Raw genomic sequence first — 16,089 nt, forward strand, 5'->3', positions numbered from 1 at the left:
TGTTATGCGGAGAGCCGGGCTTAACAGCTGGGATACGATTTTTATGAGATCCAGTCAATTTGTTTGCTTCGCGGATGATATGGACATCGTCGGCCGAACATTTGAAAAGGTGGCAGACCTGTACACCTGCCTGAAACGCGAGGCAGCAGAGGTTAGACTGGTGGTGAATGCGACCAAGACAAAGTGCATGCTAGCTGGTGGGGCCGAGCGCGACAGGGCTCGCCTAGGTAGCAGTTTTACGATAGACGGGGATACGTTCGAGGTGGTCGACGAGTTCGTCTACCTTGGATCCTTGCTGACGGCTGACAATAACGTTAACCGTGAAATACGAAGGCGCATCATCAGCGGAAGTCGGGCCTACTATGGCCTCCACAAGAAGCTGCGGTCAACAAAGATTTACACCCGCACCAAATGTATCATGTACAAATAAGGCCGGGTGTCCTCTACGGGCATGAAAAGTGGACGATGCTCGAGGAGGACTTGGAGTCTTCGAACGTCGGTGCTTAGGACGATCTGTGGCGGTGTGTGGCGGTGAAGGATGAACCACGAGCTCGCCCAACTCTACGGCGAACCCAGTATCCAGAAGGTGACCAAAGCTGGAAGGATACGATGGGCAGGGCATATTGCAAGAATGCCGGACAGCCGCGTCGGAGCCGGTTGGTACAAGAAGGCGTGGAGCGCAGCAAGCTAGGTGGGCGGATCAAGTGCGTATCGATTTGGCGAGCGTGGGGCAGAGCCAAGGATGGAGAAATGCGGCCATGAACCAAGTTTTGTGGCGTTAAATTGTTGATTCAGTATTATTTGTTTAGCTGTTAACTAAATAAATGAAATGAACCACGGAAAAATTCTAGAAGGAACTATGAAGGAAATCCAAAGGAATTCCCGGTGGAGGAACTTCGGAGGAAATACTGAATAAAATCCAAAAGATATTTTTACTGATAGAACGCCGGACAAATTTCTGGAGGGATAACCGGTGAAATTCCCAAGGCAGGCTGGAACTCTGAAGGAATTAACGGACAAGTTCCTGAAGGAACTCTGGGTAAAATCCTAGTGAAACTCCAAAGGAATTCCTGCAGGAACTTCGAATGCGTTTCTGGAGAGACTCCGGGGTAATTACTTAAGGAACTCCGGAATAATTGCTTGAGAAATTCCTGGCCAAACTATGGAGGAAATTCGAAAAAAAATCCCGATAGAGCTCCGGAGGAACTTTTCAGCAATTACTGGATGGAGAGGAATTTATAGAAGAATTCCCGGTGGAAATCCGGAGGAAGCTGGATGAAGCTGGTGAAAAATTTATTATTAAATTGGTGGGCAGATCAAGTGCACAAAATACAGCTCTCCCATCAAGTGTGAGGTGTGAACGTTGATTATGCTGAAGTTGAAGAGCTGAACCGCAGTCTACACATTCTTTCGTTGATCGACCACCATTTGCTCACGAGCTTTAATTTACATTTATAATACAATATTTTATTTGGTGATAAGAAACTGATGTAAATATCTGTGGTAGTGCATTCCACCCCATAGACGTAATATCAAACTAATACATCCGATCATGAGCCAAACGTCGATCTTGTCTATGCATAAACTCCAAACCCGGCAACCCTGCCCTTTAGCGGGGTGTGAATATCCAGCACAATTTTCCACGAGACCCCTGCTCGCCACCCAAGACCTACCAAAGCCTTTCCCCATCCTCTACTAGATAGGTATACGCTTGGGGTTCGACGAAAGAGAGAAAGACACACTCCACCGACAACGATCAACGATCACGGGGGGCAAACTGAGCAGGTCCGTAGAAAAAACAACGCCTAGTATAAGACCCACGCGCCCCAAGCCGCAGCTGCTTATTTGTTTTCGGAAAGTCTCAACGAGCGGATCTACCTTTTGCGGTACTCTTCTGGCGGGTATCACTTTCGCTTTCCTGTAGTGCTTCAATACATTACTTACTGATTGGCAAGGATAGCTACCCATCAACGACTAACCTACCGAACGGGTTCGTCGCCTGTGGATTGAAGTTCTTTTGTGCAGTGCAGTGATAGTGGCAATATCTGGAGCGGTGTCAACCAGTGAACTTTGCAGGACGAGGTCAAAAGGCTTAAGAGCATGAAGAACATGTTATTACTGGTGAGTGAACTTTATACGAGACTGATACGAATTGTGCTGTGGAAATGTTAAACAGTTTTTAAGTGAAAATGCCAATCTTGACGAATAGCCTTCAGAGTTCAGACGTGCCAGAAACAGTACTTCCTATGTTGATAGGAAACGATAATCTGATAGGTCCAATTACATCATCATCAATCTTCATTGAGTTATCTTCAATCAGTGAGAAATGCCATTGAAGTCTACTCGATCGAACTTGAGTCGGTCTCCAGCATACTTCAATTATCGGTTCCATTCATTTCGATTATTGAACGATTCTACCGTCCGCCTGAAGCTTTGCAGCGGTGAACGGAGAAAGAAAAGCGAAAGATCGTTAATAATCTCAAGGATATTGCACCGCTTGGCTGATGGTGGTATGCAGTTTTATTACATGCCTGTAGAAAATAGATCACCAGTGCTGACAGAACCAGTCGAACTAGTTGAACGATTGCAAAAGGCGTTGCTAATGCAATTAAAACCTACTAAATTGTGATTCACAGCAAAAAAAAACGTTGTTTGTCTCAAAGATCCAACCTTGAGAGTCATCAAACTATTTGTGCGTACCTTTTGGCTACTTCGGAGATTAATCAAATAATCCAAGGTTACAACAGACCCCACACCCTTTTCGCACAGTTTCATGACAGGATTGAGAAACCAGTAGACAACGACAACGCGTCGACGCCACGTTGTCAGTTCTTTTGAAAGCTCCGAAATTACTTTAGCTCCACTCTATGTAGAGTGCTCTACCCAGAGAAACACGTTGTTGGCTGGAGCACGCGTTGTTACTCCACCTATTCTAGATATAGGCAGCCGCGACAGCGACTTACTTTTTATTTATTGGGCGATCAGACTACATTCACTTTTCTTGGTCAGCTGCTAATGAACAGGGTACGGTGTGGTGTGGTTAAACTGGATGACTTAAAGTGACGGGGTGTTGAGCTGCAGGGAAAAACTTGATAGATAATAGTTAGGATTTTAGAATCGCGATTGAAACTTCCGGGTATTATATTACTAACTCTTCTTCTTCGTAGCATTGCGTACTCACTGGATCAGAAAATATTTCTCATCATATGGTGAGCTATCTTTCTCAAAAGTTCATTTTGGCATTTTCCTACTTTCTACGTAATGAAAAGGACTTTTGATAATACAGAACGTGAGTCCGACGTTTCTTAAAAAAATAATAACATATTTATCCAGACAGACTGAACCAAGTGTTTATCAGGGTTTCATGAAAACGTATCCAAAGCATTCGAAATATCAAAACATTTTCTGTAATAATGGAACATATGTATTTGATGATACATTTGTATCAAAATAGCATAAAAAAATCAGAATTTATGCAGTCCTTAACGTATCTCTAGAACGCCAAAATGCCATCTAGTCCAGTTGGCGAACAAATGATCTCCTATTAAGGCTAAGTAGCCCGTCATTCGTTTTGGCAGCAATGATGACTTTACAGCTTGCAATTCAAAGCGATAATACTCAGTCTTGATAGTTTATATCGGCTTGAAAAAGTATCACTGTACGCTCTAACATTCATAGAGTATGCTGATACTTTTTCAGCTGTGTCTGTGCAAAACCAACTGATTTTCTTCTATTCAAAATCTGGAGATGAATAAGCAACAATCATCAACGACGCGTACAAATTTCAATGACGGCCTACTTCGCCTTAACAATTATCATCGATTCGTTGCAAAAGCTTTTTAGTTGCAGTTGCAAGTAATCATAAGCACGAATAACTAACCACAAATCAACTTCAGAAATGCATATTTGCATTATAATAGCACCACAGATGCAGTATGCTTAATAACATTAACTCTCAGTTAATAACTATAGAAGTGTTCATAAGAACCAGTAGCGCAACCAGAATTTGACTCTAGGGGGTTTTTGGATGGTTAAACAGCAGTGAAAAAGGAAAAATCTAAATATATTTCTAGATTACCATTTAAAGAGGGTGAAATAACATCTGAATACTTTAGCTTATCCCATCCACTCCAGGTATACCTTTTTATATAAACTTACACTACAAGTTGAAGGAATTCTGTTTAAAATCTTCCTTTTTTTAAATACGCCTGTAGTGAACGCATCAAAAATAAGAATAAATTTTACCTTTAAAATATAACTGATTAAGATGAAAATGAATCGAAGTGAAAACTTCAAATCTTCAAGAGCAGAGATCTGAAGAACCAGACAACTGATTAAGCTAAAAACTTGATCGACTAGTAACTCGCTGGTGGTGACCGATCAAACAAATTTTCAGCGTGAATGGTTTTCTGATTCTCCAGATTTGTGCTCTTGAAAATTGTTCAAGTTCGTCATTTTCTTCACCAATAGTTATTTTTGGATTCACATACATTAGCGTGATAGCGTTCAATAACTCTTTGCCTATTTTGTACCTATTTTTTTCTTCATGTTTTTAAACGATGAGAATGATGTTCTAGCGCATTATGTTGCAGTAGGAAACGTAACGATTATTATACAAGATTTTGAAATATTTGTAATTTTTCAGATTAGATGCACATCCCTTTGAGCTTTTCTAGGATTTTATTCGCCACACAAAAACTATAGAAGTACTTCTCCGAGAATTTACCTGTTCTGAAAGTCGTAAAATTCGGCTAATGCTGATGAAAGAAAGAGACTGTAGAAGCTTTGGATAACACATCAATCAGCTGTTAAAAATGTTCTAATATACCTACATGTATGTTTGATGAACATATCGTTCAAAGCCTTCACTGCAGGCTTACAGTAATAGTTAGAAATTCACGTTTCCATGACACTTCTTGAGGTCCTATTAAAAAGAAAGGCACAACTTAGAAGACTACTGGTAATACAACGTACCGTTCCGGTGTTTGTAAATTACAGTATGGAATTTCAAAATTATTCAATTTGCGTGCATCATCAACTCCTTCCCCCTCCCCTCATTGGTCTGCATTTTGACGTGGCCACCATTGTTGTTAGGCACCATTGTTGCCTAAAAATAGGAGATCACCAGCACTTATACACTGAGGGTGTCTGTTAATCCTAAACAGACATCTGATTGGTTTCTTGTATAAGTGCAGCTGATCTGGCGATACTGGAGTAGCAACCACGGAATCAATTTTTAACTTAAAGTTGGGACATTAAAACACACACACATGGCAGATTTTCTTAGCATTGGATTGAGCAAAATTATAAATTAGTGCATCATTAGAACCGTAGTCTATTCTTTGAAGACCATATACAATGTTTTGGCAAAAAAAATCTGAAAACCATGTTATTATAATAAAAAATTGATGCAAGTCATCGTGTAAAAAACTGGGTTCAACGGCTGTTGTGGTGAAATTTTCGGTGAATCTGGCAACACTTGAGTAGTTGAGGAAAATAATTTGCAGCAAATATGTAATGTCTGTCGGTGGGAGTTTAAACCTTAGTAAACAACGGATATGTACACTAAAATGAAAGTCGATATGTAATTAGAACCATAAATAAATGGAACATTTGCACGATACATACATCATACATTGTAAGTTTAAAATATCATCAAGTTGTTCGTAGCGATTTCTCAGCGGATCTCCGCAAATCCATCTGCTTTTGTCCACAAAAAGTCTTTTAGTGTTTCTCCAGATTTCACTAAAAATCAATTTGATGCTGCTTCCCGCATTCCTTCAAAACTCTCTCAGAAATAACATTTTAAGGTGAAAAAACCGAATTTAGTACTATACCATTTAATTCCACTAGAGTTTGTATCCTTTGACAGATACGCGAGGTCGAAATACGCGTATCTGTCAAAGGATACAAACTCTAGTGGATTTGAATGGTATAGTACTAAGTTCGTTTTTTTCATCTACAGTTGTGTTCAGAATTATAGTAATGAAAGCTGATTTTCATACAAAATGCCTTTGTTTCCATATGAGCAATCGGCATGAAATTTTGGCAGTGAACTACAAATATAGTAAATTTCTTTATAACAAGATTTGAAAATTTTCACACTACCGGCTAAAAAGTTAAGCACCAGGTGAAATCGCTCAAATTAATGATAGTTTTAATAATTTAAATATCCACTGTATTTTGAGTTTTTGAATTTTTCTTTATTCCTCGTTTCAATCGTTTTCACCCAAGATATGAATGTATGAACAAACCAAATTTTTACAAAATTGTTGCTGAGCAAAAATTTACAAAAGAAAAACTACTATTATTTTGAGCGATTTCACCTGGTGCTTAACTTTTTAGCCGGTGGTGTGAAAATTTTCAAATTATGTCATAATGAAATTGAGTACCGTTTTGATTCATATTACGGACACTTAAGGCCTCCGTGAAGTAAAACTCATCAAAATGCATATAAAATAAATCATTCTGTAAGATTCCTCCACGTTATCGAGCCTTCGAAACACTTAACTTTCGAATGGTGGATGAAGATTTTGATTCCGCAACATGAATAATTTAAAACAAATAGAAATATGTGAACATTTCATGATTCTTATTCCAGATGCCACCTCACTTTTGCCTCATATTCCGGACACTTTGATTTGAATTCCGAACAGCTCAACTAAAACATAGATAGAAAAGCCAAATGATCAATTGAATTCGCCAAACCACTAAAGAGAGGTCTAAGGCAGTTGGGTACTATAAATTTTAATAGATTTGAATGGAAAATGCTTATTAAAACAAGTCTTGAAAGTGAGAACTTTTTGATCGGCAAAAAATGAAACATTTCGTGTGAAATATTTCCCACACAAAGTAGAGTGTCCGGAATTTGAAGCTGTCCGTAATATGAATCAAAACGGTATATTTGCAGTTCACTGTCAAAATTTCATGCCGATATATTATATAAATATACCTCAGCATTCATAGTTTATATTGATTTGATAAAATATCACCATATGCGGTAACATACAAAAAGTATGATGATACTTTTCTAGCAATGTCAGTGCAAAACAAACTGATTTTCTTTGAATCGAAATCGTGAGATGAATTAGCAACAATCATCAACGACCCGTACTAATTTCAATGACGGCCTACTTCGCCTTAACGAGAAACTCGCGATAATGGACGCGTCTTCAATACTCAAGTAACGGAAAGTATTACAACTAAGATGAAGGTGATGTTTTCGCATTTTGGAAGCAAACATAACCTCCAAACACTAGCGATTTTGCGGTGAGATGATGACGTTTGATCACGAATAACTGAGTGAGTGTTTCTCATGCTTGCCTGAGATGTCCTCCTACGAATCTTCTGAAAAATTTACCACAAATTCATCCAAGTAGGGTGCTACTCGGGCACTTCCATGATTCACTTTGGTATGGGGGGTTTTTCTCGGCCATATTGTATGGAACTTTGTAATAAGAAGCACTTCAACACGACGCATATTGTGGCCAAAAATGAGATCAGTAGCTTTCAAAAAACCCACTGCTGAAGTGAATCAAAAGTGCCAAGAATAGGATCCGGCTCCCTATTTGCAGAGTTTTTTTTCAACGACACTAGCGATTCAAGTCAGGATCCTGAGATATCCAAAAAACAAAAATTTCATGCTCACTAGCGCCGCCTGGTGGCAAAATCTCGATTTTCTTGGCACAAATAAAATAAAGAAACGCTGTTCTATATGGAGAATAATTCGAATCAAGAACAAGCCATTCCTTTTAATTGAATCCGGATTTAATTTGTAGATAAAAAGTAGACAAAGAAGAAATGGTTGTCTTCCAAGAATAATTTACGTTAAAATATGGACAAATCTCACAATATATTTAATTACTTTCCCAGAGATTTGTAGCAAAACTTCTGAAGCCACCCTTCGATATTCCTTGAGTATTTTGATACCTACTTGGAATTTGATAAATTGGTCATAATGGTAAATTTTTGGAATTATTTAAGAATTCAAAACACAATAAGTTTTCTTGGAAAGATGTTGTTTCGAGTTTAAGAAATAAGTCCATTTATGCAAAATTACTTAAAAAATGAATAAAAATTGAAGAAAGAATTTGTTGCAGGAATAAAAAACTAAGACCGATTTTGTTAGACTTTTTCACACCAGATTAAATTTCTACTATCCATCTGAAGAAATCTTAGTCAGGTTGAAACTCCTTGAAAAGGTGTGTTATTAATTAAGCCTTATTTTACGCCAAAAATTCCCGCTATTGTATAAAAATTTCATTTAGTTATTTTGTATATTTTTCCAATTGTATATTATTGTCGGATATTGAACGAGTTGTAGTTAATGTATGAATTTCTTTAGTGAATTATTATAAAGGAAACCATCATCACCGGATACCTCGAGCAGGCCTTCCAAAATGATGACAAATCATAACGCAGACTACTTTATGCTAAAATATTTAAAACAGCATTGTTCGCATTATTCAGAAAATAGGAATTTTCAAACGAAATTCCATAATATTGACGTTTTTTACCACCGATGGAGACGAACCAGCCTCCGGCTGAAAGTCTCGATAATAAAGATAATAAGTTTTTTACCACGATATTGTTTACAACAGAGTTGTCGAAAACTTGCACTTATTGCACGCAACAAAAAGCTGGTTCTAGGTCATGTGGCCCCTCTGAGTTGTGATTTTGGAAAGTTTGGTAACCTATGTTCTAGAGAAAATCTCGTTTTCATTTCTAAAAGAATTCAAATCTAAAAATAAAACTTGAAAAATAACTAGAGAAATTCATGGAACTAATATTAGTGAAATTCTTTGATAAGTGCTTCTAACAATCTTTAAAAAAAATCCTCAATAATTGAAATATTTAATTTAATTTCATTCCTCAATAATGAAAGTATTTATTCCTGGACAATTGATTCCTTTTAAAGTTATACCATTGAAAAAAGCATTGAAACATTTCTTGAGCAAATTTTAGAAGAAATCGCAAAGAATGAATTTGTGAGTCAATGTCTAAGGAATTATAAGAAGAATTGATAGTAGAATTCCCGTAAGTTTCTACGGAGGAATCTATTGAAAAACTTTCTTGAGATCGAAAATCTTACTGATCACCAATCGATCCATCACTTTGTCCAATCAAGAATGTTTGAATCTGTCACTATACCCATTGCCCAAAAATTGAAACATGTCACGTTTTTTTTTTAAGAGGAAGAGATATTGTCGATCATACTTTTACATGTGTCATAAAAAGCTTGAGTAATCAAACAAAGATTGTCTGATTATAAATTTTGGAGCTTGTTAGTGGAACATCTGTTTAGTACTACCCAATTTCAATTTCGGCTAGAATTCATATCCTTTGACAGATACGCACATTTCGACCTCAACTGTATTTAAGACCGTTTTCAGTGTTGTGTACTAGACTTCGCCTTCACTCAAATATTTCCGTTTTTGCGAGAAATATGTGAAATGCCTTTTATGGTCGTTCAACAAACACCCCGTTGATCATCAAGCATAAAAACAGCTGATCTCAGCTATCTCATTGGTTATGTCGATTTTGTCAGACACCTGTAGATAGTTACAACCAGAAGTTGCGGTGTACTTTCCGGGTAAACTGCCTGTCCACCGCAGTCAATGAACCGTTACGAAAGTGCAACTTATTGTAGTCTATCGCCGGTCAATCGATTGTAAATAAGCTCATACGTGACTTCGGAATAGGGGCCAATAAGTAGATACGTATGCGCATGGATTCCCTATAAAATACAACCACTGCAGTCATCGATCGGTTTTTACAGCCCTGGAAATGGGAACCATTCACCACGCCGATAAGTTCACACCGATATGTGCGAACTGCTAGGCCAACCGCCTGTCCATGGCTGGAAAGAAAGAGTTCGAATCAGCAACCGTTTAGGCCACGGTAGCTCTGTATGTAAGTAGGTACACGGCATGACACCCACCTAATTCGACTTATCCGTGTCATGCGCCGGCGTCTTTGGCCGTGCTTGCAGCGGGTTTATTGGTTCGGTATGTGGTCGCAACTGATCATGGAATGCGACCATTCAACCCCTGGGCTTTTTACTGGTACTTACAGTGCACTATATTGCCCTCTTTTGATTAGCAGTCACGTAAGACGTTACCTTTGGACAGCAGTGGAGATCTAGTTGATCGAAAGTGGTTGATTGTACTCAAGAATCGGCGGTGTTTTTTCTTCTTTTTTTTTTTGTATGCTCGACTTGATTGTGTAGGCGTTGGTAAACCATGTGATGCAGTTATTCAGTTGATGGCATAGCATAGCATAGAATAACAGCACAGACCAGTCACTATGTCTGTACAACTCAGTGAATTATCGGACCTGGTAAGAATTGCACTTCGATCCAAATGAATATGGGATGGTAGTTTTGGAACCATTAGAAGAAATCTTCCGTTTTTCAAAGTATGAAGAAAAAAATAATCATACTTTTTTGCAATTTGCAACAGATGACACGCAGGCTTCGCCAAAAGAATCCTGTGTCATCCGCAAACAAGGATTTTAGACATCCCTGACGTAACTTAGGTAAGTCAGATGTGAAAATATTGTAGAATATTGGTCCAAAATGCTACCCTGAGTAACACCAGCTCTTACAGGAAGTCCTTCATGTCGTAACACGTTAAGAATTTCCGGAAATAACTGCCAACACGTGAATTAAATCTCCCGCGAAACAACACCCACTAAGAATACGTCCTACCGATGTAACATTATCCAACAGAATGGCGGTGAATTATTGAAGCACGTGGTTTGGGACTTAGTGTTACTTTTTGATTTGTGATGACCGAAAAGTCGGTAGCGTGAGATGAAAATTCGGCTTTGGAAAGTAAAGTTGATGCTGAAGAATTAAAACTGTTTCATTAAATTCCTGGAGCGAGAGGTCTCTAGAAAACAAAAATCTATTGATACAGGAGCGAGAGGTCTCCGATGTTGGAAAAAGTAAATGCTGGAGCGAGAGGTCTCCATAGAGAAAAAAAATATATTACGGAGCGAGAGGTCTCCATAGAGAAAAAAAAAATACGGAGCGAGAGGTCTCCGAAGGAAAAACGAAATTTGCGGCTGAAGGTCCCCGATGATAAAGCAAAATACAGTTCCTTAGCAAATAGTGTCAATGAAAAAAATCTGGACGGAAGAACTTCAAGTCAAAGAAAAAATCATTGGATGCTGGAGTGAATGACCTCTGAGGATGTCAAAGACAGCAGTTTTTTGGATAACTTTTGGATTGGACCTAAGTTTGAACTGGTTTTGAATTAGATTTAAATTTGTATAAGATTTGGGTCGGGTTTAGATTAGGTTTGAACTGGATTTTGAAGGGAGTTGCATTGGATATGGAATGAATTTGGATAGGACTTGCATTGAACTTGGATTGGAATGGAATTGGTTTTGAATTTAATAAGGATGATATTGGGATTGGTATTAGATTTGATTTTGATGGGATGTGATGAAATTAAAATTGGATTTTAACGAATTTGGATTCGGAATAAATTGTACTGGATTTGGATTGGTTTTTGAATGGATTTGAATTGAGTTGAGATTGGCTTTGGATCGGATTTAAAATTTTATTTGGATTAGATTTGAGCTGGATTTGAATTTGATTGGTTGTGTATTTAATTTAGACTGGTTTTGGATTAAATTTTCATCACTTAACCTTTATCTACTACACTTCAGACTAGGGGTTCCGATAATTAGCGTGAAGTGTATGAAATTGAACTGTCGTTGATGTCGATAATCTTTCTGTTCAAAATGACCTTTTCAAAAAGTTTACCGAAGGAGAGAAGCGAGCTGATTGGACGATAGCGGGGAGCTTCTGCAGCATTTTTGTTCGGTTTTAGAATTGGTACAACCTTGGCATTTTTTCATATGTCAGGAAAATATACCAACTGACAACATTTGTTGAATATTTCACCCAAGAATAATAAGCTACTCTCTGGAAGTTTATAAATGAGGATGTAGAAAATTTTATAACCGCCATGGGCTTTCATTTTTGTTTTTATAATATTTCTCTTTCTTCCAAATCAGTTTTCCAGGAATTTTCGAAAACTTTATCTCAATTGAGAATGCTTTCGAAATCCTGAGTAACTTGATTTTCAATTGGACTAGTGAGCCTAAATAGAAATTATGAGCGCTTTCAAACTGCAAGCTTACGAGCATTATCGCAATTAGTAAGTAATATTTTGTTTTCTTTTGTAAATACCGAAATTGGCTCCTGAGGTTTTTTTACAAATTTCAAATAATTTCCGAAAGGGCTTAGAGTAGGGGTCCAAATGAGAAATTTAATTTTAAAAATTTTTGTATCGTGATTGAGAGAATCTTTTTTGATTCATTTTTATGGTCTTCTCTTTCTTCATGGCATTACGTCCTCACTGGGACAGAGCCTTCTTCTCGGATTAGTGTTCAATGAGCACTTCCACAGTTATTAACTGAGAGCTTTCTTTGGCAAAATTGCCATTTTCGCATTCGTATATCGTGTGGCAGATAGGATGATACACTATGACCAGGGAAATCAAGCAATTTTCCTTTACGAAAAGATCCTGGACCGATCGGGAATCGAACCCAGACACCTTTAGCATGGATTTGCTTTGTAGCCGCGGCTCTAACCACTCAGTTAAGAAAGGCCCCTGCCATATAATTTTCATAGCAGGATCCCGAGTGCGTTGAAAATGACTTCTCCTCACGCTTTCGATCAATAGTTTAACATCATCGTCTATAATGAAAGATTCGAATTTCACCTATCCCTTCACGAATTTTAGAGAGCCTTTTTAAGATCGTCTGGAATCCACTAAGAAAATTGAGGCCCAAGTTAAAATCAAGCAAATGACGAAACTGAAAAAGCAGTTTGTTGTTGTTTGTTGTTTGCAAGTGATTTTAGTATTTTTTTTTTTTTTTTGCAAAAGTGAAGTGTTAAAGTTCAATTTGTAGTTTTAAACATACTCTAATAATCCCTCCCCTAAATTTAATATAAAAAGTGTACTGTTAGAATCGACAAATCCTTAAAAAGCAAGCGTTTTATTTGCCAAAAACAGGCGCGCGTTTTTATTTTTTCCATTTGTCATTATTAAGGTCAAAATGAATCGATGCCGTACCTTAAATCTTCAAGAGCGCAAATCTAGAAAACTAGACGGAGCTATGCTGCCGTGAATTGCAAGTCAGTCCGATCTGCTTTTTGGCCAGAATTGAGTTGATATTAGTTTTCAACATAACTTCCAATAATCTTTCAGCTGCACTAATGAAACAACACTTTTTGTTCGGTGAAATCAGGAAAAAAACACCAAGTGGAATTGTCCCATGATGAAAAGTAATCGCATGTCAGGCCCACTGAAGGTTGATGAACCGTGTAACACAAAATTGAACCGTGTATTGGTCGGCTTTATATTTTTCACGAAAAGGTAATGGAGTGAAAAGCAAATTATGAAAGTTCTGTTAAGATCGAAACATGTTCCGAACTCCTGGATTTTTTTGAATTTTTATGAAAAGGGAGTTTGAAGACTTCTCAGTCAATTTTCTCAATGCCTACTTTTTACAAATGGGACTGACTTGCGATTCACGGCAGTATGAGCACGTTCAAGTTTTCAGTTTGGAATGGCCTCGATGCATCTTCACCTTAACGCAAAAAAAAAACTTTTTCAGTTCTTACATTTGCTCGGCTTTTGCCCGTGCGTACACCACGCGCCTATCGATGCCTTGATGTGAGTTGATGCTAAAACGATACATAAAGCGTTTGAATTGTAATAACCGTTTCACCTTTCATAAGGCAAAATGTATGCATTGCAATAGTCTAGTTCACAGCGTGTAGGAATTGCTGTTTGCATTTGAGCTGCAAAGCTTGACTAAACATCCAAACATCCGGTAACACAAAACAATCAAAGGACACCTAGCAACGATATTCTAAATCACCGCCGACCTACCAAGAAAAATGTAGGGGAACTGTGGGTAAAATGAACAGGTTTGTGTTTTACGGTAATTATGTTATAAATCTATGCAAAACATTGCACCATCCTTAATCCTCAGACTAAAGAACCATTTCCACAACTCTAGCGCGATCTAGAACTGTCAAAAGCTGGAAAAGTAAACAAAAACAAAGTACGCCTCTCCGTTTTCTCATATGATGTAAATTTTCACTCCAGGAATTTAAGGTTTTTATGACTAAAACCATCAAAAATCTATTTAACTGTGTAGCACATCATATTTTTAAAGTATTTATGATAAGTAGACGGAAATTGAAAGTATTTTTATCTTCTAAATTCTTAAAACAAATGATTTGAAGAAGTTGATTATTTGGGGGTAAAATGAACCACTCGAGATGGGGGTAATATGAACACCATCGCAAGGTGAATACTACCGGATTCTATTTCAGATGCCGACAGTTTTCCTGAGAAAATACAAAGATATACATGGACAGCCATCCAAATGGTCGCGGCTAAACGTTCCATCGATTCCGGATTGTCCATGAGATATGCATTGAACTGCACCAGATGCCGAGCATCATACCGCAACCCGTTCAATTTGAATGGTGTTCATTTTGCCCCCACTACATGTTCATTTTACCCCCGGTATATGTTCATATTACCCCCATGGTATGTCCATTTTACCCCCAAGTATATGTTCATATTACTCCCATGATTTGTTCATTATCCACATGTTTGGATCATTGACTCTGTGGAAAGACATTTTCAAAACTATAATAATGTTGATAAAATTCTACTTCCATCACAATACTTCAACTTGTTACATTGCATAAACATCCTTCTTCAATTCTGAGCAATTAAAGAAGAATCTGACAGCTTCATAAGCCAGAAAACATGATAGTTGCTTAGGGTGTTCATTTTACCCCCAGTTCCCCTATCTTTGACATCGCATTTCTTATGGAAAATCTTACCGCGTTTGGTGTTCCCGCATTTGATATTTGCATTTCAAATGCACACAGCAATATCAATGGAAAATGCTAATTAAAACGAGCCTAGAAAGAGAGAACTTTTGGACGGCAAAATTTGAAACATTTCGTGTGAAATGTTTCCCATACAAAGTAGAGTGTCCGGAATTTGAAGCTGTCCGTAATATGAATCAAAACGGTAATTGATGTTGGATTGGCTTTTCAGTCTTGGCAAAATTAAAACTGTCAAGACTGAAAAGTCAATCCAACATCAACAAGGAACTACAATCCAACAGTCAACGACATGATAGTAATTTTTGTTCAGAAGTGTAAGTCAGGAATATTGATATACAAATTGAAAAAGCCATTGAGTGAACTATACAGGGTATCCGCAAATAATCCTTACAAACGTTTAAGGCATGGCTCTATACGATCAAGCAGAATTATTTCAGCATTCCTAAATGCAGGGCTGCATTTATGGGGTCGCAAGGAGCCTCCGGGTCCCCTCATTTTAAGGGCATCGCTAAAAATATTACTAATTATACTTTTGAAAGATAACTTAAAACCAATAAATATAATAATAAATTCAAAGATGTTCCGTGCAATTGCCCCTTACTTTGGCAAATTTAAGGCTTGCTTAAAACAATTCATTACGCATGCTTTCGATTAAAAAATCATATGTAATTATTTAACATTAAACATATAAACTTCAAATGGTGTGATTCAAAAATTTAATCAAAACACAAATACTATGTTACCTTCGATGAAAGGGCATATAGAATAAACCTTAATTGAAAAACATATAAAATCTAACTACAATTTAAAAAATATGCGCAACCTTAATATATTCCTAAAATTAAACAGCGTTGCTTTCCAAGTTTTGATATTTCATTACTGAATAATATCTTTAAGTCTTGGGGTTCTTAGTCCAAGTAACATCATAGCCCAAGAAACATTGATTAAGATTTCGAAGCAGTTTGAAACTGATTTGTGGTGCCGTAAATGGGGTATCTTTGATAATGTGGGTAACTTTGATAGTTCGTGATTCACAACACGCTAAACAAAATAACATAATTCTGTGTATCAGTAAAGCAGAATGAATGCAATTGTAAATCGAATTAGTATGACACTGTCAGTGCTGTTTTCGTAGTAATCGAGAACATTAGAGGTTTCATAATCTAATCTATCTATCTATCTATCTATATAAATAA

At 37.4% G+C, this 16,089-nt stretch overlaps 1 protein-coding gene across 2 annotated transcripts in view; it reads left to right on the plus strand.

Moving 5' to 3' along the window:
• Positions 1 to 1,803: 1,803 nt before the first annotated feature.
• The window catches only part of LOC5564270, a 34,939-nt gene continuing 20,653 nt past the window's right edge, over positions 1,804 to 16,089 (plus strand). The window contains exon 1 of one of the 2 annotated variants that reach the window (XM_021850009.1): positions 1,804 to 2,121. In XM_021850009.1, the coding sequence (XP_021705701.1) occupies positions 2,101 to 2,121 (21 nt within the window). In that variant the 5' untranslated portion in view covers positions 1,804 to 2,100. The remainder of the gene's footprint in view (positions 2,122 to 16,089) is intronic. The other variant, XM_021850010.1, reaches the window with a different exon arrangement.

The sequence above is a fragment of the Aedes aegypti genome, chromosome 3 (genome assembly GCF_002204515.2).
Source record: "Aedes aegypti strain LVP_AGWG chromosome 3, AaegL5.0 Primary Assembly, whole genome shotgun sequence".
NCBI classification, from domain to species: domain Eukaryota; kingdom Metazoa; phylum Arthropoda; class Insecta; order Diptera; family Culicidae; genus Aedes; species Aedes aegypti.